The following is a 25,172-nucleotide window of genomic DNA, read 5'->3' on the forward strand; positions in this document are numbered from 1 at the left end:
GCGCATCAGCACACACAACGGCTGCGATGCTGGCTCCGGGGATCAACCAAAGTGCGGCCTCCCCAGCGCATCAGCATGACAACCGTCTGGATTGAGCTAAGTAGGGTACATCTCTGGGGTTTTCAAGTGGGCACCTTCCATCCTCAGTGTTTCGTCGACTAGCCCACGACACCTCAAGAGGGCTCGACGGTGATTCTGGCGTCCCAGCATCACCCCCCTCCGTCCCCCACTCAACTCAGCCCAGCTTACTTACCTGTCCCCAGCCAGAATCTTTCCGTCTCAACCACAGCCAGTTGCTGCTCCTCTCTGCTGCTTCAGATAAGTTCTTCACTGTGCGACGCAACTCTTGGCCACTGAATCCGACGTCTCTGAGAAACCGGGTTGTAGAATGTGCCACAAATCCTCGACAACCCACTTCCACTGGGTAAACCCGAACTCTCCATCCTCGCTGTTCCGCTTCAGTGGCTAGTTGAGCATACCGCAGTTTCTTCCTCTCATACGCCTCATCTACAGCGTCCTCCCATGGCACTGTTAACTCTACCAGGTGAACAAGGCGTGCTGATCCAGACCACAAGACAATATCTGGTCGAAGGTTAGTGGTGGCAATCTCAGGTGGAAAAATAAGCCGTTGACCAACATCTGCCAGCATATTCCAGTCTCTAGCAGCTTCCAGTTGTCCTGGGCGAGGATTGGTTTTAACACCTTTTCTTGGTGGTTGCTCTCCTGGGCGGAGGAATGTTGTCTTTTGTGTGTAATGTTTTGATGGAACAGGTGGCAACTTATTGGTCATGTTACGCTTGTCTTCCAATGCTAAGGCCAAACATCGCAGCACCTGGTCATGGCGCCAAGTAAACCGTCCTTGGCTAAGAGCCACCTTACATCCTGTCAAAATGTGCCTTAATGTTGCAGGTGATGAACACAAAGGACATGAGGGATCCTCTCCTACCCATAGTTTTAGGTTCTGTGGTGATGGGAGAACATCATATGTTGACCTGATGAGGAAACTGATCCTGCTCTGTTCCATTGACCATAGGTCTTGCCAGCCAATCTTGCGTTGTTCCACATTCTCCCATCTCATCCATTCTCCCTGTTTGGCCTGGGAAATGGCCTTTATACACCTCATCCTCTCCTCCTGCTTTTGCACCTCGTTGACTACCAGCTTCCTTCTTTGAGCTGGGGCCGCCTTGTGCCATGTAGGAGGAGTTGAACTGAAACCAAGACCCCCTCTTCCATGCTGAACTTGCCCCATGATATCACCAATTCGAAGGGCAGCCTTTGCATCTTCCACAGCTTTCTTTGCCGCCCACTTTCTTCCAGTTTTCAACACAGGTGCTGCCTCCCTTACGCATTTATCGCGTGACTCTACTAATGTCATTTCCAGTCTGACCTTGGCGCACTTAAACTCCTCGGTTAGAGCAGAGACTGGTAGCTGCAGTATTCCTTTACCATAAAGTCCCACTCTGCTGAGGCAGCGTGGAACTCCCAACCATTTCCTGATGTATGAACTGATTAAAGCTTCCAGCTTCTCTACTGTTGTCAAAGAAACCTCGTACACAGTCAGTGGCCACAGCAACCTCGGCAGTAGACCAAACTGAAAGCACCAGAGTTTTAGTTTACCTGGTAGAGCGCAGCTGTCTATGCTCTTCAACCCTTCCACTGCTTGTTGTCTAACTTCTCCCACACGAACTGTGTCCTTTAGATCCCCGTCGTACCATCTACCAAGACTCTTCACTGGCTTCTCAGACACTGTTGGTATTGCCTCACCATTAATGAAGAATGTTTTATCTACTACTTTGCCTTTAATTATAGAGATGCTCCTTGATTTAGTGGGCTTGAATTGCATTCGTGCCCATTCAATGTTATTGGTTAATTTGCCCAATAATCGATTAGTGCAGGCTACTGTTGTAGTCATGGTTGTCATGTCATCCATGTATGCTCGAATTGGTGGTAGTCGCATTCCAGAAGCCAAGCGCTCTCCTCCTACTACCCATTTTGATGCCCTAATGATTACTTCCATTGCCATGGTAAAAGCCAGTGGAGAAATGGTGCATCCTGCCATTATTCCAACCTCTAGGCATTGCCATGTAGTGCTGAATTCTGAAGTTGAAAAACTGAATTGCAAATCTCCAAAATAGGCTTTCACTAAATTTGTTATTGTCATCGGTACACTGAAAAAATCAAATGCTGCCCAAAGTAGTTCATGTGGCACTGAACCATATGCATTAGCCAAATCCAGGAATGTCACATGGAGCTCCTTCCTCTCCTTTTTAGCTGATTGAATTTGTTGCCAGATCACATTGATGTGTTCTAAGCAACCTGGGAAACCTGGAATGCCCGCTTTTTGTATTGAAGTGTCAATGAAGCAGTTCTTTAATAGGTAAGCTGACAATCTCTGAGCAATAATGCTGAAGAAAATCTTGCCTTCTACGTTTAATAGGGAAATGGGACGAAACTGACTGATGCTTGTAGAATCTTTTTCTTTAGGTATAAAGACTCCACCTGCTCGGCGCCATGCTCTTGGTACAACCTGTTTTTCCCATGCCACTTTCATCAATTTCCACAGAATTCGTAGAACTCCTGAAGCACTCTTGTACACTCTGTACGGAACTCCATTAGGCCCTGGAGATGATGAAGCCCTTGCTTTTTTCACAGCTTGCTCTATTTCTTTCCACTTAGGTGCACAGTCCTCCATTTGGTATTCTGGTGGATTGATAGGTGGGATGTCTGACGGAATTGACATAGGCTCCTGCCTTTTTGAATCTGTATGTGTTTCCTCCAAATATCTCTCCAGCTCAACCTTAGATGCTTTTAGTGTGCCATTCTTCTCACTGGTGAATAACTTCTTTACAAATTTGAATGGGTCTTTATAAAAATTAGCTCTCGCACGCTCCTTGGTATTAATGCTGTTATGCATGGTATTAATGCTGTTTTGCATGGTATTAATGCTGTTATGCATGGTATTAATGCTGTTATGCATGGTATTAACACTATTATGCATGGTATTAATGCTGTTATGCATTGTATTAACACTGTTGTGCAAGTGTTATTGCACAAATGCAGATTTTTCACCCTTTCTGATATTTACTGCAAGGGATAAAAAAAATGCTTTGCGGTTTTTAAAAAGCTTTCCATTTTCAACCACTTCTAAAAGCTGAACCTCTGAAGTGGGGTGGTTTGAGAAATAACCATGAGGGGTGTAATTTCTATCTCCTGTGAGACGATGATTTTGTACAGAGATTTACCATTTACTAACTCCTTGTTATCACAGTTGTAGATGGGGTGGAAATTACTAATAGGCTATTAAAACAGGTAATTAATTAAATATTTTGGAAATGTGTAAGTCATAAAGACCCCTTTTTTAACACGCCTAAAATCTTTTATCTCCAGTGTTCTGTTAGGGTGCAATGCAATACCAATCAACGTGGAAGCTGAGCCTTTTAAACTCATACTAATCAACTGCAAGCAGACACTAATGAGCATTTTATTTGACTAATACACTTTCTAACCTGCTTGCTTTCTGACTGCCACTCCCTAGGTGAGTTGATCGTTCTTTTTCCTTGGTATCTTGCTGAGTAAATGGCTTGTTATCAGAACCCTGCAACAATAGAGTTACAAGAGAACTATCTGGAAAGGTTTATGGTGGCCAAAGGTGAGTGTTGATTTGAGGATTAAACAAACACCTACACAACAAACAGTGAGCACAGTCCAACCCTAGCACAGCGCGCCTGAAGCCTGACTGAAATAAACCTGCAAACACTGACTGAGCAAGAGCAAGTACGTTCTCAAAGAGGCAGCCGTGGTCACAACAGCCCACTGTCATAAACTTACCGATACATTAATCAAAAAAGTGAATACAATGCATTGATTAGGCTGAACCTTCTTTTCAACACTGCAAGCAGTATTGGCCACTGTAGGCAAACCCCACAGCCGTTTCCAAACATGGCCAAGACACTTCTGGGAACTGTGCCCCTGCTCTAGAGGAGCTGGCACACAGGCTCTCCTCACACGTGAAGGAGGAAGATGATTTATAACATGACATTCTGTAATTGTGGCTTGGTGGAATATCTTAGCAGGGCTTAGGGGAGCCAAAAGGAAACCAGTTGTAATTATAAGAAAGATGGGACTGTATTTTTGTCCGGAGATTACTTTTTAATAGCAGAATCGTTTTTCTTTGGGTTTGTTTGTGTCTTTTGATTCTGATCCACCACAGACCAATGTTTTTGTCTGACCAGGACATCCACGCTTTTCTGCAGAGCTACCTCCATTAGTGGAAGGCAGCAAGCATTACTGTGGGTGCCTTTATCACATGAGCAGCGCTTGCCAATATCTTCTCCATTCGTGGGCACTCACGTTTCTAAACCTCTGCTTTTTCAACAGTATTTTGCCCTGGAAAACAAAAACTAAATGATCAGCTGTTTTCAGTACCTTTTCTTATTTCTAGAAAACAAAAATGCACCACTCTATGCAGAATTGGCTTATTATTTCCAGAGTAATTGGTTAATTAATTAACTAATTAATGTTTTAAACACCAGAAACAAAACAAAAACAAGCACCCCCCCTCCACACACAATTGCTTCCTTGTCCTGCGTCTGCACAAGTCCCGTCCCCAAATGAATGTCAAAAGTCCCTCTGAGGACCCAGTAAAAAAGGCCCCCAGTCTCGCAAACTCTGCAGAGGAGCCCCAGCTGTGCTCGCTTTGTGTGGGTTGGGCTCCCTGAAGAATGCCTGGGATTTCTTATTTGACAAACGTTTTTTGTTCGTGTTCGAAATGGCAGGGTCACAAAAGACCCTCCAGCAAACGGTAATTAGCTTCCTTGATGTTGTTGAATCTGGGCTTTGCGGTGCCTAATGCATGCATGTAGACTGATTGGCGTGAGAGATATGAAACGTCTGAGCACCTGAACCTAGGTAAGAGCGGGACTCAGACATCTATTCAACCTGTCTTTCCTTTTCTTTAAGCGCTAATAGAAACTAACGCTGTACAAACACTGTAGAAAAAATATTAGCACAGCCAACGGAAATACCAAGTATCCCCTGCCCCCCACAGAAATGACCAGTCTAAACAGGGATCCTCCCTGACAAATCAAAGAACAAACACCAACAGCAAGCAGAGGCAGGAGTGTAAGCTACCTCAGCCATGCTACTCAGGGACGCTTGCAATCGGCTATGAATGAATAACCAGCCGATTCACTCAATGAAAACGTATCATTAAGCTTCCAGAATGAAGGGGTCTGGTGGGATCGGAATGCATTCCCGAGCGATGAAATTAGGTAGTGCGTTATTTCTTTTCGCTCCAATCCAAGGGGATCATTTTTCATGCATTTTCCTCCCGTCATTTTGGTCCCTGCAGACATCTCAGTGCCAAACGCTGATTTGTTCAAGTGGTCTGAGCGTCTGTATTGATGTGGTAGGTGTGTGTAGATGAAAATAGAGCTAGGCTAGAATATATGTACTGTAGATAATGTGACCATGCCTGGGTTAATAATGAAAAAACTCATCGTCAGTTACCTTCAATGCATTGCTGTTGTATGCAAAGAACAGAAAACTTAAAAGCACTAGCATACGATTACTGCCATACCCCAGCTTATACAAAGTGTACATTTAAAAATAACTACACGCAAATCCACAGTTTAATACCAAACTATATCACTTCCCTAACCGACAGATTTTCTGCAGTTTGGGAGGCTGGTTGCTAGACAGATCGTGACTAGGTGATGGGTGGAATAAAACATGCAGTGTTTGTGGTAAGTATTTGTTTATTGGCTTAGTAAGTGTGACAACGGTTGTGTCTTGAGACGACATCTTGAATAGCGCTTGTAATCTAATCTTGCATTGATCTGCACTAAAGTTATTTAAAAAATAAATAAAAATAAATACATGTTGTAAATTCCACACTGAAATAACAGCACCTCATGTCTGGACCGCTTTATTGAATGTATTCATTTCTATGAGACAGGTATGTGTTATTACTACATTGCTTACTGCGTCTCAAACCCTTACCATATCAAAGCAGTGAATCACTGTTTTTAGTATGAACCACTCAGCAACACACAAACACACAACAGAAAAAAACAGATGAATGGGGAGTCCAAAAAAGGACAGCATATTGTAGATAAACATGCCAAGTCCTATTCTGATTTCAAAGCTATTTTCAGCCTTGTGTTCTTCATCATAGCAGTGACACATTTCTGATTGCCATATAACATATACATTATTCTGCTGTTAACATGATGTTATTTTCTGCAGCATATCAGCAATTTGATCCGTTTGAGTGCAAGGCTATGCAGTCAGTTCAATGTTGAAATAAAAAGTTCCTCTCTTAAAGCTGCAATAAAACAAAACCTACAGACTCTGGTGTGATGTATTCATGCCGTGATTAGGGTGATCCGTTAAGAGCAGACTCAGCAGGGGCCTGACTGTAGCAACTCCTGGGACCTACCTGGTCATTTCAATAATACACCTAAACAAGGGAAGCTCTGAAACCCAGGACTGGGCTCAGCATGGTTATGTGAGACACACAGACACACAGGACAGTTAGATCCTCCCAGCGTTGTCTCTGACTCACCGCTTGGTAGCTGTGTCCTGGAAGGGGTAAATGACTTGTCCATTTTGGCAGATCTCACAGATGAACCCTTTCTGGCTGCACAGACTGCAGCTGTAGACGTGGGAGCTGGCGAACTTGATAACCTTCGAGAGGAAAGGAGACAGCTTGCCTTCGATAACCTGGAATGAAAAGAAATACAAATGCAGTAAATACACAAAAAAAGTGATTTCTTAACAAGGGGTTTTAGGTAGCCACTAGTGGGCTTTTATTTTTGCTTTTAGAGACAGCTTGACCACTGCTGCGTGTCTCAGGAGATTCAATCGTGGCCCTCACATGTTTCACTGGAAATGACCATGTGGTATGAACAAATTATGTGTGTGTGTGTGTGTGTGTGTGATGATGTTCCCTACTAACTAACTACACAGGGGATTTCACCGTAATAAATAATTAGTAACATGTAGCAAGTGGCAAAATGAGAAAACCAGGACCAGTCATGAGAAATAAGAATAGGACCAAACCAAAGTATGGCAATAAAAGATTTTTAAAAATCCATTGCAGACCTCCGCAAACTTAATTAAGCTTAAAAAGTTAAATAAAAAAGGGTGTCTAATAAACACGTAAAAAATAAATGTGTGAATGTCATACATTAGCCGGTTAATTAAATCAAGAAAACTCTGGAAAGCTCTGGCTAGAACTTTTTGTGTCACTGAACAGAGCCTGCAGAAAGAAAAGAAATGCATGAAAAAAGGGATTTTGTTCCAATCCAGACCTCCCCCCGGTCGTTCACTAATGCCATGAAAAGTGGATACACCTGGCATTAGCACTGGAGACCAATTAAAGAAGCTCCCAGCATTCTTAAACCACAAGAGAAACAGAAAACAAAAAAGGAAAGAGAAAGAAAGGCAGGCGAAAGAAAAGAGCCCCCACCTTCCTGGGCAGCGGCAAGCAGAGAAGCAGAGTTGTAAAAAGAGGCTCTGATTGGAATGAAGGTTTCATTAGGGCAGAGGGAGACAAATGCAGCAGCAGCAGCAGCAGCAGCACGTGTGAGCAGATTGTTCGTTTCTTTTCAGGCAGAGCTCAGCGGGGTTCTCTGGGGCTCTTCCACACACCTGCACCTCTGCGCTCAGTGTGTGTGCGCGCGCACTGATTTTCTTTTCTTTTACTTTTAAAAAGCGCCTTTTTTAAAAAAAACAAAAGGGCTTAAAATTTTTCACAATGCGCCACCCAGAAAGCCTAAAACCTAAAGGAGGACCTTTAAAAAGGAAAAGGGCAACATAAAGTACTGTAGGTACGACTGGGTTTTACCCAGTTTGGTCTGAAGCCATAACTTTGTGTGCAGTTTAAAAGGAAGTTTTGTAGTTTCTCAAGACAGTTCAAACTTGGTTACTGGCCAGCTTTCCTCTAATAGGTCATCATTTCCAGGTAATGATTACAGGAATGCAAAACATCTGTCTATTGAGGCACAATGCCAGAATTGTAGGATGTCATCTTGTCATTTTGTAACAGCCCTGTTACTTACTGGGATGTGGATCCACAACCCTGCCACTTGCAGACCTGTACTCCAGAACATTTCACTTAAAACATTTCTTAATAAATAATCAACAATTCCAAAAGTACAACAGGTGGCCCTTTCAGAGATATACATAAAGAGTTTTGATTTCACTGGCTATGTAAATAAGTTATGTAAATAACAACGTGTTCTGCTAAACAACACTAAAATGATCTTGTTGGGGGGAAGAAAATAAATGAAAAGTGGTTCTGAGCCATTTTCAACTGTTTGCTGAGAAATATCTTGGACTGGCCAATAAACTAGAGAATGGTTTTGTAGACTGTGTTGATATACATGTTGGTCAATGCAGCCACTGTGTTGAGGGGCAAGCCAGCTGCAAGGACACTCACTATCAAGCCCCCTTGTGAAGACCCCTTCCTCTTTCCCATGATTGTTGCTGAATAGTTGCACTCGCACACAGTTGATCCCAACATGTCACAGCATTGCACTCATTTTACTTACGTTCTTTCTCCATTTATTTGGCCAATCAGTGTGTAAATTATGATGGAAAACACGACACAAAAAAAAAAGTGGATCTGAAAGACTACTTTGTAAGTAAAGAAAAAACTAAAACATCACATCACAAGTTGAAAGATACGGACGTCTGCGGTCTGGTAATCAAAGGTCTCTCTCTCTCTCTCCGAGTGTTAATTTCAGCAGCATATAAATAGGAAAAAATAGAATTCCAAATGATTCCTGGCAGTTGAAAAGGAAAAGCAGCTGTGAGATGTTTAACAAAGCATATTGATAATTAAAGCAAGGGGGCTGGGGCTAGAAAATCGTCACATGGACACATTTGCATTACAAACAAGCAGAGGATCAGTCGTGCGTCCCATGGTTAGAACATTACCAGTGTAACTGTACTGTAGCCTCTAGCAGTTAACAGCACCCGTACATGCTGAGGTTCAAACCAGTACATGGGAACAGGCTGGACATTAATAGTCTATCAGGTTCCCAGCGATTGGTCCCGTCTATAAGCACCACTGCTGTGCTACTGCATCACTCATCCTGGTGCAGTTGTGGCCGAATGCCGGGCTGTACAGTAATGTTTCAGTGCTGGAGTTTACAGAAAACAGGATCCCTTCCTCCGTGTTCTTGTCACAGATAAATGGAAGAGTGCTACACAGATTCTGTACAGCTATACACTTGAAATAGAAGCTCTGAGGAAAAGTTCAGATTTAAAATGATACACACACCTTTTCCAGTGAGCTTGCTTACACATTGGTAATACTTTGGGGTAGGAGAGGGAGGGAGGTAGCTGACATGTGTTATTACTAGCCAGTAAACAACATGCTATTAAACCAAGTGATATGAAAGACTGCGTGTATATTTATAGATCGCACACTCTGGAGCGCATGTGTGATCTTTGACTTTTACAGCCAATAATAAACCAACATCCTTCCCGACTAAGTCAATGAACCTGCCTTTAGGAATTACCTGAAGTCAGTACTGCTGGAGCCAGAAGCAAACAAATAAACAAACAAACAGTGAAGACACAAGCTGGGGTCCCGAGTGGCTCCTCCAGCAATGCTATATAATCAGGAACTTGCTGCTTTGAATTGTGTGCCGATCTTAGCTGGGGGCACACAGGGAGTGCTTCACTGACCTTTGCACTCTCCAGGGTTGGGCAGGAAAAATTGGCTTGCGATAGCGCCTCTTTATACGTTTACAACTGTATTTTTGCCCTTTTCCCATGCTTTTTCCATGGTTATGCCATGCATTTACAAAAGTTTACCCTTGTAACAGTATTCCGTGATAGCCAAATTCTGTTATGGTGGGTTAATATTTAACCCCCCCTCAAAACAGAATTAAATTAGTCTATGTCCGTTACTAGGACTCAGCAGAACAACACTAATTGTATCTCGCTAAACCCTATTATAACTCTATTTGCAATGTTTATTAATATGCTTTACCATACCTCGCTATTCTTTACAATGCTTGCCTATGCTTTACCATGCTTTCACTGTGCTTCATTACACTTTGCTAAGCTGTTGTAAACTTGTATAAGGGCATTGCCGAGACCAGTAAGGCATTCTTGGCTGTGACCATTGTAGAAACACATTTTTGCAATCTCTAAGAAATTTGGTATTCTGACAGATGATTTTGTCTAACAAGTACCAGGAAGCATCCGATGCCCTTAAATACCCAGCCTGCATTGTGTCTAGACCTAAAGGAAAGCTAGTCTAAGAGCTGCTGCAAAATACAATGGTGTGTGTTAAAATCACAGGAAGGAGAAGAATCGAATTTATAAAGTCAATAAAGACAACAGTGAGTCACTGACCTGCCTGTAAATAGTCATCGTGCTATAGTAACGGAAGTTAGTCTTTGTTTTATTCTTTATTTACAAAAAGTTAATAAAAAAAAGAAGTTTGTATTACTATAGCTGGACCACAAACCAGTTAAAAAGTAACTTCCCATAATGAAAAGGAAACGTTGTCTGCGCTGATCACGTACGTGGGAGAAAGCATTCTTGTTTTGCTCTTATTTTGTTGTAGATGCTCAAAAGCTACTTCTGTATTTCATAGGAGATGGGTGACACTGGAAAGCCACACACACTGACCTGGTGAAACACTTTGACGAGCAGAACGGAAAGAGACGCTCCCGTTTCTCCCTCTGACTCATTCTCTATCCCGCTATTCTTGTTAAAAGGGTGGCATTAGGGAAGGAGCAGACAGTGCAGGCAACACACACCTGTTCAAGATTTCTAATGAGAGCAACACCCATATAGAGGTCTGGCTTTTCATGTTATTCAAAGGGGGGAGGGGGGGGGGCAGATCTGCTAAAGGTGTGTCCCAAATAAACAGAACAATAACCTGCCAGTGTGCTGAAGACTTCTCAACCTCCTGAAAAGAGGCAGTGAAAGGTCAGACTCAAAGAGAAACCGACTGGGGTATTTTCTTTTGTCAACCACAGTCTTGTTTTGGGAAGATACCTTCACAGCTCAGCCTGGTATAACTCATGGGTGAATATCAGTGAATTTCTTTTAGTTTATTAAATGATATATTCACAAAACGTGCTTGCAATTGAGATTCCAGAAGTAACCGCCATGAATCATTTCTTAATGTTTGAGGCATGTACAAGAAGTGGAGTTCACCACTTCCAACAGCCCCTTACCTGGTGTGGCTAATAAGCTGATGAGCACATCTTAATGTACTTCCATCAGCTACGTGTGGGTCTGCTGGAAAACAGCAAGTGAAGCACTCAGCTTCCCTGAGAACCCAACTGTTCCATGAACTCAGGATTGGGAGCACTGCTAACTCAAATGCCAGCTTAGTCACTGACTGCACTACCCAGAGAAGGTGTTACCCACTAAGTAACCTGCTTGAAATGGGATGTGCTAGCTACTATGATGGATTACGTTAAATACATTACAATAAAATGTAATAAAAACATACACATAGTAGCTGTAGGACAAACCTTACTTAAACAGACTCCTGTTCAAGCAAAACATAACAGCTAACAGCACAGTCTGGACTAATGCCACATATTTGCTTTATCTTTCCAAAGTATCTTCCCAAATGACATCCATACTGTACTTATCTAGTCCATTAAACTGTTCCAAAAGGCCCTGGATTACACAGCTAAACAGATATTTAGTCGTGTTTTGATAGTGACCTCTCTCTGACAACTTTACAAAGCAGGATTCCCAACTTGTCCAGTGTGTGTGTGTGTAGCCAGTGACAGGGGTGGGCAGAACACAAAATAAAAGAGAATAACACAATAATGGATCAGGGGAAAAGAATGAGAAACTGTCACGCTCTGTTTTCCTGCCTGTTGAGTTTGAATGTCTCTAATTAGTTGCCCAGTCCTGTGAAGGGCAGCGGGATGAATGCACGCTGCACCCCTGCGAGGGGAGGCCGTGTTTGCACAGCGCTGGCTGGACAGAGAGCCTGGCTGGAGGCTTGGGCACGCTGGCCTGTCCTCCACACACCTAATCAGAGTATAGGAAGAAGGTGGTGGAGGGGCTGTGGCACGACAGCTTGCTGATATACAGGAGGAGGCAGTGGGAGCAAGCAAGCAGGTCACCTCTGGATGACTGCATGCAACATCTCCAGTAATACAGAAGAGGAGGAAGAACACAAGAACATAAGAAGAAACACCTAAGGGCTTTTTTTCATTTCCCCTTATCTGAAGCATTTATTTTAGTGTGTGCAGTTGCTTTAGGGTGTGCAGTTGCTTTTTGTAAAACTCAAGAAACACTTAATGGGGAAAAATAAGGGGAACTTTAACTTAAGGTGCAACCAGCCACTGGTTCCTTTACAGGATAGGGGTACTGCAGATACGCTGTGAACAGCAATGGGCACACTGGGGTACTGCAGATACGCTGTGAAGAGCAATGGGCACACTGGGGTACTGCAGATACGCTGTGAACAGCAACGGGCACACTGGGGTACTCAATGCCCTACAGCACACTAGAAGCTGATTAGGCAGCTTACTGAGTCTCTGCACCGGAGCTCAGAATGTGCAGCTCCCTGTTTTTCTGCAGGTATTTCTCGGTTCCATGCAGTCCCCAGGGAAGGGTGGAGCCAAAGCTTTTAACAACAGTCCCAAAACACAACAGTCTAGATCCATCATGATGCTTAAGTTATATTGGCTCATTATCTGCCAGTCTGCACTGCCTGTCCAAATCAGTATACTGCAGTACTGTGGCCTTTTTTTCTTGTTAAAATGTCAAGTCTCATCAAATTCAGACAAAAGATTCAAAACATATAATAAGCCCACTCCATCCAAAAGAACAAGTGGAGGCCAGTCAGCCCCTCACAGGGCTCGTCGTTGATTCCTGAGCGCTGACTGATCTTGGCAATAGGAGTAAGTCACCTTCTGTACTGAAGATAGCAGATACAGCTAAAGAGAAGAATACGAGCTGTGCACTGCAGTTACCTACCTGCTGCAGACTACCTGAGAACAGGGGGCTGGTGTGAAAGCACGGCGCTACAGTAAGACAGCTGTTATAGGAAGGCGGCAGCGGGGTTCTTATATTACCTTCAAATTTCAAATGAATTTATTTAACCAGGACAGAACCCTTGAGATATGCATCTCATTTATCAAGGGGTCCTGGCAGGAGAAGCCAGCAGGAAACAACATTATAAAATCAATGGCAACAGAAGACAATCATTCAAACAGGACAAAAACACTTACAACAATAATAGAAACACTAACATAAAATAAATGCATAGAAAATAGAACAATTCACATGATCCTGGTCCTAGTCAGTAACCCTAACCCTAACCCGCTGTCTGAAAGGCAATGCGAGTGAAGCCTCTGCACGCAGTTATCCTTACCTGCTGCAGATCAGACAGAGAGTACAGGTGGATGTGCTGAAGAAGGTATTCTCTAGGGAAAATCCTGAAAAAAAACATTAAAATAGCAGTAAAATAACATTCAACACACATTTACAAACAGAAAAAAATAGCTTAATTTTGGAAAATATTTAGTGAAGTTTAAAAAAAAAAAATTATAAATTGAGATACCGTATCTGAAATATATTGTCAATTTTTTTTTTTTTTTTTTTTACATTTAAAGTTAGGAACCATTTAGCAAATATCTGTGCTGAAAACCACTAAGAATTAAAATCAGCGCTTTACACACTGCTGATGAACACGCCGCAGATATACTGCAGGGATGGGATCAGTTTGAAACTGCTGTGCAATAGGAGTCTTATTTCCAGCCCTGTACAATGAACACTGTCAAAGATGCCACAGTGTGTAAATGGAAATTGAAGAGTTAAAATAAAGGCAAAATCTAAAGGCACTGGAATGAAATGCTAGTAAATCTGACCCCCAGTTTCATCTTTTTTAGTTTTATTTAACTGATGTTCAAATATGTTACTTACAGGCCTATATTTTGCACTGTGGGCTAATTGCCCCCTTCATAACAAATGCATGAAACACACAATTTGCCAGTAGTGTAAAACCAGGCCCAGTACTGTTATAAAGGGGAGGCAGTGTGGTCCAGTGGTTTAAGTCCGGGGCTTGTGACCAGAAGGTCACCGGTTCAAATCCCCTGTGTGACCCTGAGCAAGTCACTTAATGTCCTTGTGCTCCGTCCTGCGGATGAGATGTTAAATCAATGTCCTATTGTAAGTGACTCTGCATATAATGCACAGTTGACAGCCTACCTCTGTAAAGCGCTTTGTGATGGTGGTCCACTATGAAAGGCGCTATATAAAGATATTATTATTATTATTATTATTATTATTATTATTATTATAAATACTGCTCACGTATTGGGTGAATCACATTCCATGACCTATACCAGGGGTGGCCAAGCCTGCTCCTGGAGAGCCGCAGGGTCTTCTGATTCTCATTCCGCACAAGTTCTCAATTACTTAATTGAACCGATTACTTTCTTAATTTGTCAACCTTAACATTTTTTCCAGGTCTTTAGCTATTCATGATTTAAAGATACCTAGAAAACCTGCAGGATTGTGGCTCTCCAGGACCAGGGTTGACCACCCTTAATCTATGATCATAATAATAATAATAATAATAATAAAGTTTAAAATAGATACATCGATCAATTCCAATTCCACAGCACAGGGCGGTTCTGATTCTGATTCCGTAGCTGGCCTGTGTAATAATGAGAATGCACAACCCAGGTGTTAGGGACTGCTTCACAACAAAGAGCCTCTCCATAGCAACCCTTCAGTGATAGTGCCTTGAAAATGAGGGCTCATTTCATTTCATCAGAAATCTGTGAACTCTGTGTTTAAAAGCACTCTCTCTTCTCAGCATTCACTGTGAAGCAGGGCTGCTGCCAGCTGAATCCTGCTTTATAGCCAAGGGGCTCTTGACAGCCTGGTCTGTTTTAGCTTCATACTTCCTATGCCATTCAAATATTGCATATTGTTATAATGGAAATTTATGATGGAGACTCTCATTGTTTATAAATAATAAATAAATAAATAAATAAAATACCAGTTTAGGATTTTGTGGATTTCAGAGGTTTCATTTCCTGGGCGCTGCAAGTCCTGCTAAGGCAGGTATCCTACCCATTTTATTCACTGAAGCAGAATTTGAACAAAACTTTCTTGAGACTCTTTACAAGCTACGACAGTGTCCTGGGCTTTAATCTTTACAAGCTACGACAGTGTCCTGGGCTTTACTCTTTACAAGCTACGACAGTGTCCTGGGTTTTACTCCTCTGCTGTAATCACAAGGCTCAGGTTTCCTGCTGCTCTCGGTTGCACCATTGCATTGGACTGGCCCTTCTCTCAGTGATGTCAGTGGCAGACAATAGCAGAAGTTGGGTTCTAAAATCACCAGTATCTTGGCTCTAAGAGACTTGCTCTAACCAAAGATCAAACGTGTCTATCGTCTCTGGGCTGCTGTGGATTTCTTCTACTACTGTAGGAGTTCATTTGTGCCGACGCACTCTTTTTTCTTTTTTAAATATGAATACTCACAAACAGATTGTTACAAGTCTTTTCGTGATCTCTCTTGCATCACAGAGTACTCTTTGTTATTCAGTAAACATTCAGACAATAACAGGCGAGATGGTGAATGAACATTAAGAATTACCATCAGAAGAGGCAAGCAGCAACCAGTTTCCTAATCGCATATCGAGCAGGCAGTAATCAACAATAACCCGTGCAACACTTTATTTATCAAAAGCAAGAAGCCAAACAAAGGCTCCAGATAGGGCGATTCATAGATCGATGAATGATGAATTGCGTAAATGCAATGGTGTGTTAGGGTTACGTTTCCGTTGCTGTTGGTGTTCAAGTGTATTCTCTGATTCTGTATTGGAGAGTTCCAGTACAACAGGGATACTTGCAATGGATTCTCAATAAACAGGAGCCTGGTGACCAATTCCTACTCGCTCCATTTTCCCAACTTCCAGCTGTTTTTTTGTGCATCAGGGATTCTGAACTGTTGTTGAACTAGTTGAACACTTTGATATGCCCCACTGATCTTAAAGTCCTAATGCACTAATAAATACAAGTAAGAGTCTTGTTTTCTTTTTACATGTTCTCAAATAACTGTTCAGTGACGTTCTGTTGGCGAGTTCAGCAGACCGAGTCAGGAAAGTTGAAAAGCGCTCAAACTGTATATTTTACTGTCTTAGCTGAGATTTCTTCATGTTACATTCAGGAGATTGCAGCTACAATGTAAAAAAAAAAATCTGACATGAAATGTATCATTCATACAGGGCATGCAGAGAAAAGACTTTAACTTGAATATATCATAAGATTGAACATGCTTACTAGTTTTAATGTACCCAAACATTTACCTTTGTAATACCTATAGTAATCTGGAGAAGTTTTCGAGTGGCTGTTTTGAAGAAATCAAAAAGTGCAATAAAAGCATTGTAAAACACTCTCTGTATTTTTTTTAATTTTTTTTATTTATTTATTTCTTAGCTGACGCCCTTATCCAGGGCGACTTACAATTGTTAGAAGATATCACATTATTTTTACATACAATTACCCATTAATACAGTTGGGTTTTTACTGGAGCAATCTAGGTAAAGTACCTTGCTCAAGGGTACAGCAGCAGTGTCCCCACCGGGATTGAACCCACGACCCTCCGGTCAAGAGTCCAGAGCCTTAACCACTACGCCACACTGCTGTCCATGTATTGGTTATAGTTCACTGTACATTTGACGTGAGAGCAATTGTATACACATACACATACACACACACCTAACACTAAGATGATCTCTGTGAAGCAGAGAAGATGCATCACTCCTAACAGCAAGCCACAGATCTAGCACCTCCACTGCAATTCATTTGCACTCTTTGAAAGCCCCCACTCTTGTTCCTTTCCCAGATGCTTTTAAACCAGTAGCTGGTGGTGGCAAAAAAAAAAAAAAAAAACTGCACAGACAGAAATATTGTTAAAAACAATAATAGAATTGATTTAACTGCCATGTAGCTTCACCCCGGAACTTGGAATAGCACTTGATGTGTGTGTCAGGCAGAGATTGCAAATGGTCACTACTACTATTATTATTATTATTATTATTATTATTATTATTATTATTATTATTATTATTATTATTAATAATAATAATAATAATAATAATAATAATAATACACTGCAGGCTCTCTTGATTTGTTTCCACTGCTAGCAGACTCATGTCAAACTGCTTTCTAACCTATACTGTGGTTGTTTAGGAAGGTGACGGATGCCAGATGAACTGCCTGACAGTGATGTTTTATATCTTTCTTTCAGGACGGGGTGCGATGATAAGTCTTGTTCCCGCATCCACATACTGATGCCAGTGTGGGTGACCCCAGTGCTTAGCGATTTGCTTGCTTTTCACAGTGGGCTTATATCACAGACAGTTGCACTAAACTGATAAAGCCGTGTCGTTGTGTGAGGGAAGGGCTTTGCAGTCTAGTTTCATTAACTAAACGGGTACATCTGGATACCGCTGCCCTAAAATTCATAACCTGCCCTGTAGCAGACTTCTTTCCACTACAAATCCACGGTATAATACAGATAGATTCAGAATCACGACAGCATTTGGATCTGTCGCTGTCGATTTTGTTAAATCTGTTGTGAAAACTGGCTGCAACTTAGGCTGACCAAACTGTAATCCAATGACCACATGTTTTTAAACCCTGTCACTCTAATGACTAGAGTGTACTTATTTATATGAATTTTTTGGGTGCACTGCTGCCTCTGTAATCTACACAAAGCCCTGTATTTCTCAAATTAAATCTTTTTTTTTTTGTAACTGGCCTCATTATCCTTATAATGCTGCAATTCTTCTCTCATTTGCATCCTCCTCAGGTTACCAAGACAACAAGGGGGACGATGACATCAGACTCTTGTTTACTTTGTCAATTAACAGCCCTGAGTACACCTGATTGAGCCCAGCCCTGGCGGGTTTATTGCGGCCGTTAGGAGCGGTTGCACCAGATAATGGCTGAGTTCCAGGGGAGGGAGGCATGTGGCTGATTCAAAGTCCATGGTTATCAAACTCATTAGCTGGGCCCCGAATGCAGAATCATTTCACACCAGAAAGCAAAGTTCACACAGCCAGATAAGTTTATCTAGAGTATGTGATTAAGTTTTAACTTGTTTAACAGCCCATACCGTAACAGGTCATAAATGTAACTGCGTATGCGGTACAGTATCTGTGACATCTGAAAAAGAACTGCACTGGTTTGTTTTTTAAAAGGGAGCTGCACTGAGGGTTTAACAAAGCAGTCAGTGGAAAAATGTGAAGAGCCAGTATAATCCATGATATGAAATGCCGTTCAACTATCTGGTTAAATTCTGTAATTTCCACATGGTTCCTGTAACTTTAAGGTGTAAGGCTGGTAAATAAGCCTTCTGCTCAATCCATTTAACACTTTAACCCAATAACTAAATGCTGAAGTACTTGTCAACAGTACAGAGTGGTGCGTTTCCCTAATAAAGCAGCCTCCTCAGAGTCTCTCTGCAGGAGCTGGGAGCAGCTGTGATCAATCAGGCTGGCTTCAATCCCCCACGACAGTTACATTAACAGCGACAGTGTGTAGTTTAGAATAACACTGAACTTGCTTGGTGACCCTCTTTTCAATCAAATGACAAATACACTCTGCAGCGATTAGAAAAATCAAGCCGAGTAAATTTACTACTGCACTAGTTTACTAAAGGGGAAATATTTTAGGGACCAGACCCTTCTTTCGTCATGCACTGGACTTTATTATAAATTGGCGTTGGAAGACTTTCGTGCCAATTCTGAAACACTGGGAGTAAGAAGCTGTTTTATTGAAACTTACTTCAGATGCAATAACCCTAAACTAGCGTGTGATAAGACAGCTCTATCACACGGTACAATGGGTCCTTTCTGCAACCAAACCTTTTCTGAGAGCTAATGAGTGTTTAAAGAAGAAGCTCCAATCCCATACTTTCCATTAAAAAAAAAACATTTGTCAGAGGGTTTTTGGATTTCATCACCACTTTAAGACAAACCCTGATGATACTGTTTGGTGTACATAACTTAACCACTGTAGGCCAAAGACTGTTTTGCACTCCAGTGTTTTCCTTTCCCATGAGTACATCCTGACCAGAGTTCAAACCGGGTTTTATATGAGCGCATTTCTCATGCTGCCCTCCTACCCCATAGGTTTCTGGTAATGAGGATGCATTGCCAGCAGACAGGACGACCAGCCGGAAATAACTGCAGTGAGAAATGATTTGTTTACAGCTGCTGATGAGCTGTACTTCCTCATAGCATGCAATTAACAGCAGCACCATAAAGTACTGTAGCTAGGGTACAATCGTTCATGAACTCTTCCATCACTGAAGACTGTGAGAGTGGTACAGGACAGACGACTTTACTCACACTGTGAGAGTGGTACAGGACAGGGGACTTTACCCAAAGTGTGAGAGTGGTACAGGACAGACGACTTTACCCAAAGTGTGAGAGTGGTACAGGACAGAGGACTTTACTCACACTGTGAGAGTGGTACAGGACAGGGGATTTTACTCACACTGTGAGAGTGGTACAGGACAGGGGACTTTACCCAAAGTGTGAGAGTGGTACAGGACAGACGACTTTACCCAAAGTGTGAGAGTGGTACAGGACAGGGGATTTTACTCACACTGTGAGAGTGGTACAGGACAGGGGATTTTACTCACACTGTGAGAGTGGTACAGGACAGGGGACTTTACCCAAAGTGTGAGAGTGGTACAGGACAGGGGACTTTACTCACACTGTGAGAGTGGTACAGGACAGGGGACTTTACCCAAAGTGTGAGAGTGGTACAGGACAGAGGACTTTACTCACACTGTGAGAGTGGTACAGGACAGGGGACTTTACCCAAAGTGTGACAGTGGTACAGGACAGAGGACTTTACTCACACTGTGAGAGTGGTACAGGACAGGGGACTTTACTCAAAGTGTGAGAGTGGTACAGGACAGAGGACTTTACTCACACTGTGAGAGTGGTACAGGACAGGGGACTTTACCCAAAGTGTGAGAGTGGTACAGGACAGGGGACTTTACTCACACTGTGAGAGTGGTACAGGACAGGGGATTTTACTCACACTGTGAGAGTGGTACAGGACAGGGGACTTTACCCAAAGTGTGAGAGTGGTACAGGACAGGGGACTTTACTCACACTGTGAGAGTGGTACAGGACAGGGGACTTTACCCAAAGTGTGAGAGTGGTACAGGACAGAGGACTTTACTCACACTGTGAGAGTGGTACAGGACAGGGGACTTTACCCAAAGTGTGAGAGTGGTACAGGACAGAGGACTTTACTCACACTGTGAGAGTGGTACAGGACAGGGGACTTTACCCAAAGTGTGAGAGTGGTACAGGACAGGGGACTTTACTCACACTGTGAGGGTGGTACAGGACAGGTGATTTTACTCAAAGTGTGAGGGTGGTATAGGACAGATGATTTTACTCAAACTGTGAGAGTGGTATAGGACAGATGATTTTACTCAAAGTGTGAGGGTGGTATAGGACAGGTGATTTTACTCAAACTGTGCTACCTGATGCATCGCAACAGATATGTAGCAACAGTTGCACACAGCTACACAAATATTTCCCAAACATAATTAAGCTATTGCCAGGCATTGCAGACTTGTTCTCACAAGAGCACATTCATGGTGTATATTACTTTGTTTTTATAGAGTACAAGCTTATCAGCAAACGATCACAAATGACACAAGCATCTCTACAGTTGAACGACAAACTGGCAGACAATAAACATGATCGGCCATTAGCTTTTACACAGATTTCAATTACCCGTGGCTATATTCTACAAAGCAATTTCCTACATTACACTTAAAGATTATAGTACTTCTGTTTATCATTGAAAGTACTCCAGCTGTAACTTCACAACCCCTAAATGACAGATGTTACGGTAAGACGCATTTAGCTGTTAGTCATATAACACTGTAGGTCACCAGTGTGATCCCGGGGTGAACGGAGAGCTGTGCTGGTGATCAGAGCCCCTTACCTCCTTCGAAGGTCCTCAGCCACGCCAGCCCTGCAGCTGAACAGGTACGCTCGGAGGGACTTGAGCTGCTGTCTGAGGCGCAGGGCAGCCGCCAGCGAGTCCACGTGAGCATACAGGCAGGGGTTCTGCAGCTGGATATCGATCAGGGGCTCCTCCAACACAAACTCCAGGAACTCCTTGGCCTGCTTGGACACCTGCAAGTGAAGAGCAGGCAATGCACCTAGCCGGATTCTCACAATGTACAGCTTACAGCCATGAGATTAACATGTATCATCATGGTTTAATCACCCCTTTGCACTGTTGGTCCGATGGTCCGAACTGACCAATAATCTGAACCATGCTGTAGTTAATGCATGCTGATAGCAGCTGTAGAAAACCTCACTATTAAAATCTTATGGCAAGTGTTTCAAACACTTCCAGCAGTCTCTGCATTTTGTATCCAAAAGGTTTTTACTGATGATATGCATATCACACACATAAAGCTACATCCAGACAAGGCATTTTTAGTATGCTGCAGATTACGATCAGTTTGGATTCGGGAGAGTCTACGGCATACAGCAGGGATGGAAATAAGACTCCTATTGCATAGCACTTTCACCCATTTCAGGTTTTACTACAAGTCTGATTATCCACAGTTTATAGGTAACAAGTTTAGGTGTGTCTTATTAAACTCCAAGAAAAACCAGGAATGCATCAAAACACTATGCAATGGGAGTCTTATTTCCATAGGCTTCAACAGCGCATGGACATTTTTTATTGATTCTCTGTGCTCCCCATGGTTTGTTCTGTGCCAGTACCAAAGTTCAGCACTCTGTATCGAAACCACAGCATAAGTGAATATACCTCAAGCCAAACTACTTAATGCCAGTCCTGTACTTGGCTATATATAAGACCGTTTTCCATCCTGTTTGCACAGCGAAAGGGTTTTGATTGTGCGGACAGTTTCGTGAGATGTGTGAACACTACCTGCAGCTGTAATCATAATCAGTGAGGGAGATGGATAGATAGACAGATAACAGAAAAGACATAGTCACGTAGCTGGAGGAGAACACGAATACAATCCAAAGACAATAGTAAAGATGGGGGTGTTTTTTATTTTATTTGGCATGGCAAATAATCAAAATACCTTAAGTCTGATTCGTTGTGCAATGCAAACACAGATTGGCTACAATTTAACAACAGTTCAATAAATTTACCGACGCTTCAAACGGCAGATTATTTTTTGCGCGACTCGATTGCAAGTTGATGCAATTCTCTCGTTACTGTTTTTCCTCCTTCTCTGTTTCTCCAGTAGAAACCAAAGCATGGCGTAATAAAGCACATCAGTGAGGGTGATGCGGCTCCCGCTGCTCCTCTATAACCTCTGAACTGCACATTCTGGACAAGCAAGAGCTGTTCTAAAGCAGACACAGTCTCACCCAGCTACAAGCAACTTCAAGGGTTTATAATAAAATCAGACAAGCTGAACATCCACAAAACAATGTAATAAAACAAGCTGATTGTGCCTGCATGTGTAAACCCCTGAAATCCCTTAAAACTGTCAGCAAGGTTTCAAAGCAGAGCTCCCTCTGACTGGCTGAGCAAGCCCCAGCCTGTGGAGCCCCAGTGCAGCACGGCCGCAGCCTACATGAAAGGCTTGGTGTTTACATTGAGACTGTCACTGAATCACAGAAGGGCTGGGGGGCCGGGAGGGGAAACACGCGTCGACTCAGAAAGCATTCGTATCAGAGCTGGCAGCCCTGCCTCTGCCCCTGGACTCAGCTTCCCAAGGCTTTCCCCAAGATCTCACCACTGAAAGAGCGGTCTAAAAATGAAATGCATGAGGAAAAAAAGAAACTGTCTCCTACGAAAACAGGCAGGCACACATGCATTCATTTATATTTTACACATTCAACATAAAAAATTATTAGCATTTACAAGCGCATGCTAGCTTGTGTCACTGTAGTTTTTAAAAATCCACATGGAATCTTGGTGGGGGGGGTCACTCTGATCTCACGCAGCTCCTCTCCCTTGCCCTCTCCACTCCAGTCTGCTGCTCCTGCCCCTTGTTATGACAAAATCCAGCTCTGTGATGAACTGAGGACCTGAGCACACACACATACATGTTTGCATTCCTATATTTGTGGTGACTTCTCATTGACTCTCACTATATTTGTATTTACTATTTCTAACTCCAGTTAGACAAAACTCCACACAGGGTGAAAGTCAACAACAAACTAAATATTTTGGCACGTATTTATTTATTTTTTTTAAAGGCATATTTAGTTCTTAAAAACGTTTTTTACAAAGAGGGGACGTCGTTTTTTGTGGGGACATTTTCTCAAATTATGTCCGCACATTGATAGTAATACCAGCCTACACACGCACACACACACACGTCTGTGATGCTGAGTGGGAGGGTTACAAAGCCCAGAGACATCAAAGAGGAGCCGCTGGAAACAGGGGAGTGGGGCACGGCAACAAACAGCCGGCGGCAGCACAAAGGGAGAGGTACAAAAAACAAAGCAAAAAAAAAATGCCAGGGAATTAGCAAAATCGCTAAGAGTAGCCAATATAGTATATTGCACTCCAGACAAAACTATCACTATATCCACAGTATCATTTCAGTGATTCAGTTTACAGTATCGTATTGCTGCTTTTGTTACTAATGCACACTCCCTTTACCCTGAACATTTAAAGAAATGATACTCAGGAGCATATTCAAAGAAAACAAACTAATCCTCTGCACTTCTTGGGTGAAAGATATGGTTAAATGTAATCCCACATAATTATTGTGTGTGTGCGTGCGTGTGTGTGCGCGTGTAGAGGCAATAGCTATTTAAACAGGTGGTATTTCTTCATCTACTGCTGAGGGAAGTCGTGGAGTTTGGACTCTCCTGTTACCTTGTGCTTTCTGGTGTCCCAGTTGTGGACGAGCCTGGCAGGGATGAGAAAGACGTCGTCTTCGTGGCAGCTCTGACAGTAATACAAGCCGCTGTAGCAACACACCTTGGCTCTTCCACGAGAGAGCCCCACGGGTCTCTGGCAACCTAGAAAACAAAACCGGGGTTCCTCATGATAGACCTTCCCTGATAAAAGTTTACCGTGCTATTTTTGCAAGCTTTTCCCATGGTTATACTATGCATTTACCATAGCTCACTCTGGCTTGCCATGTTTGTTAATATGCTTTGCCATACATCATTCAAATTCTCCAACGCTGCCATCCATCACAGTGACTGTAACATGTACTAATCTTCCTATTCCGGATGGAGTACAACGGTGCACAAAGAGAGCGCAAATAGAAGAGGTAGATCTGTGAAAGGAGCGACTGAAAGTCATCTCTAAACTACATTATCCCATGGGTGCAAACCCTGACACTCCAGCAAGCAAGACACGTCTTGATCCAGCAAAATCAGACAAAACCAGCCCCAGTATTGCTTACCGTACAGTGCGACTGTTCATGCCACTGTGTAAATTGCACTTGCCATAAAAATCAGAATGTGCTGTAGCTGCTCTTTCAGGACGAGTTAGTTTTTTTTACAATTTATAAATCTGGAATAATACTGATCATGATAATTTTAGAGTAGGAAGAAGGAGCAGTATAATGGCAGCTAAGTGCCACTGAAAAAAACAAACAGCTAAAAGCCTTATAATGAGAGTGGTGACCTTTTACTACACGACTGGAATAGAGAGCCTGGGTTGTGATGGTAAATGGCACTCCAGAGTCCTGTCTCAGAGGGAGCATTAGATCACAGGCTGGATGTCAGTGGTAGAACATGACAGCCACTCTCCAGAAATAGAGAGTCTTCTAATGAGCCTATACTCAGGGTAGAGTACAGCAGAATCTTACAGGAGATATAGCTAGAATAGAGTGCAGTTTATTATGAGGCTTATGTACATACCAGTATTGTATCAGAGACAGGGTTAGAGAAAGTCTCATGTGATTGCTTTCAGATACGATTTGAAAGGGATTCAGTGGGGGTGTTTGTTTCTTTTGGCTAAAGGGCGCACATGCAAATACAATTAAATACAAATTGCTAGATGCTTAAGTACATTTCAGTCCTTTCCCATGCTCCTCTCCCTCTCCGTTCCGTGCACAGGCTTTCATAAGAACGTCATGCTCTGGGTTCTTTAAACGTGTCCCCCCCACCTCCCCCGCCTTCTTTTGGCTGACACACCTCAGCAAGTAC

At 42.6% G+C, this 25,172-nt stretch overlaps 1 protein-coding gene across 2 annotated transcripts in view; it reads right to left on the bottom strand.

Moving 5' to 3' along the window:
- Positions 1-25,172, bottom strand: part of LOC117400877 (pleckstrin homology domain-containing family M member 3-like) — a 57,276-nt gene that overhangs the window by 10,924 nt on the left and 21,180 nt on the right. For both annotated transcript variants that reach the window (XM_034001219.3, XM_059032572.1), the window contains exons 4-7: positions 23,887-24,032; positions 21,004-21,197; positions 13,376-13,439; positions 6,566-6,723 (exon numbers count right to left, since the gene is read on the bottom strand). In XM_034001219.3, coding sequence (XP_033857110.1) covers positions 6,566-6,723; positions 13,376-13,439; positions 21,004-21,197; positions 23,887-24,032 — 562 coding nt within the window. The remainder of the gene's footprint in view (positions 1-6,565; positions 6,724-13,375; positions 13,440-21,003; positions 21,198-23,886; positions 24,033-25,172) is intronic.

Source organism: Acipenser ruthenus, chromosome 10 (assembly GCF_902713425.1).
Source record: "Acipenser ruthenus chromosome 10, fAciRut3.2 maternal haplotype, whole genome shotgun sequence".
NCBI lineage: Eukaryota > Metazoa > Chordata > Actinopteri > Acipenseriformes > Acipenseridae > Acipenser > Acipenser ruthenus.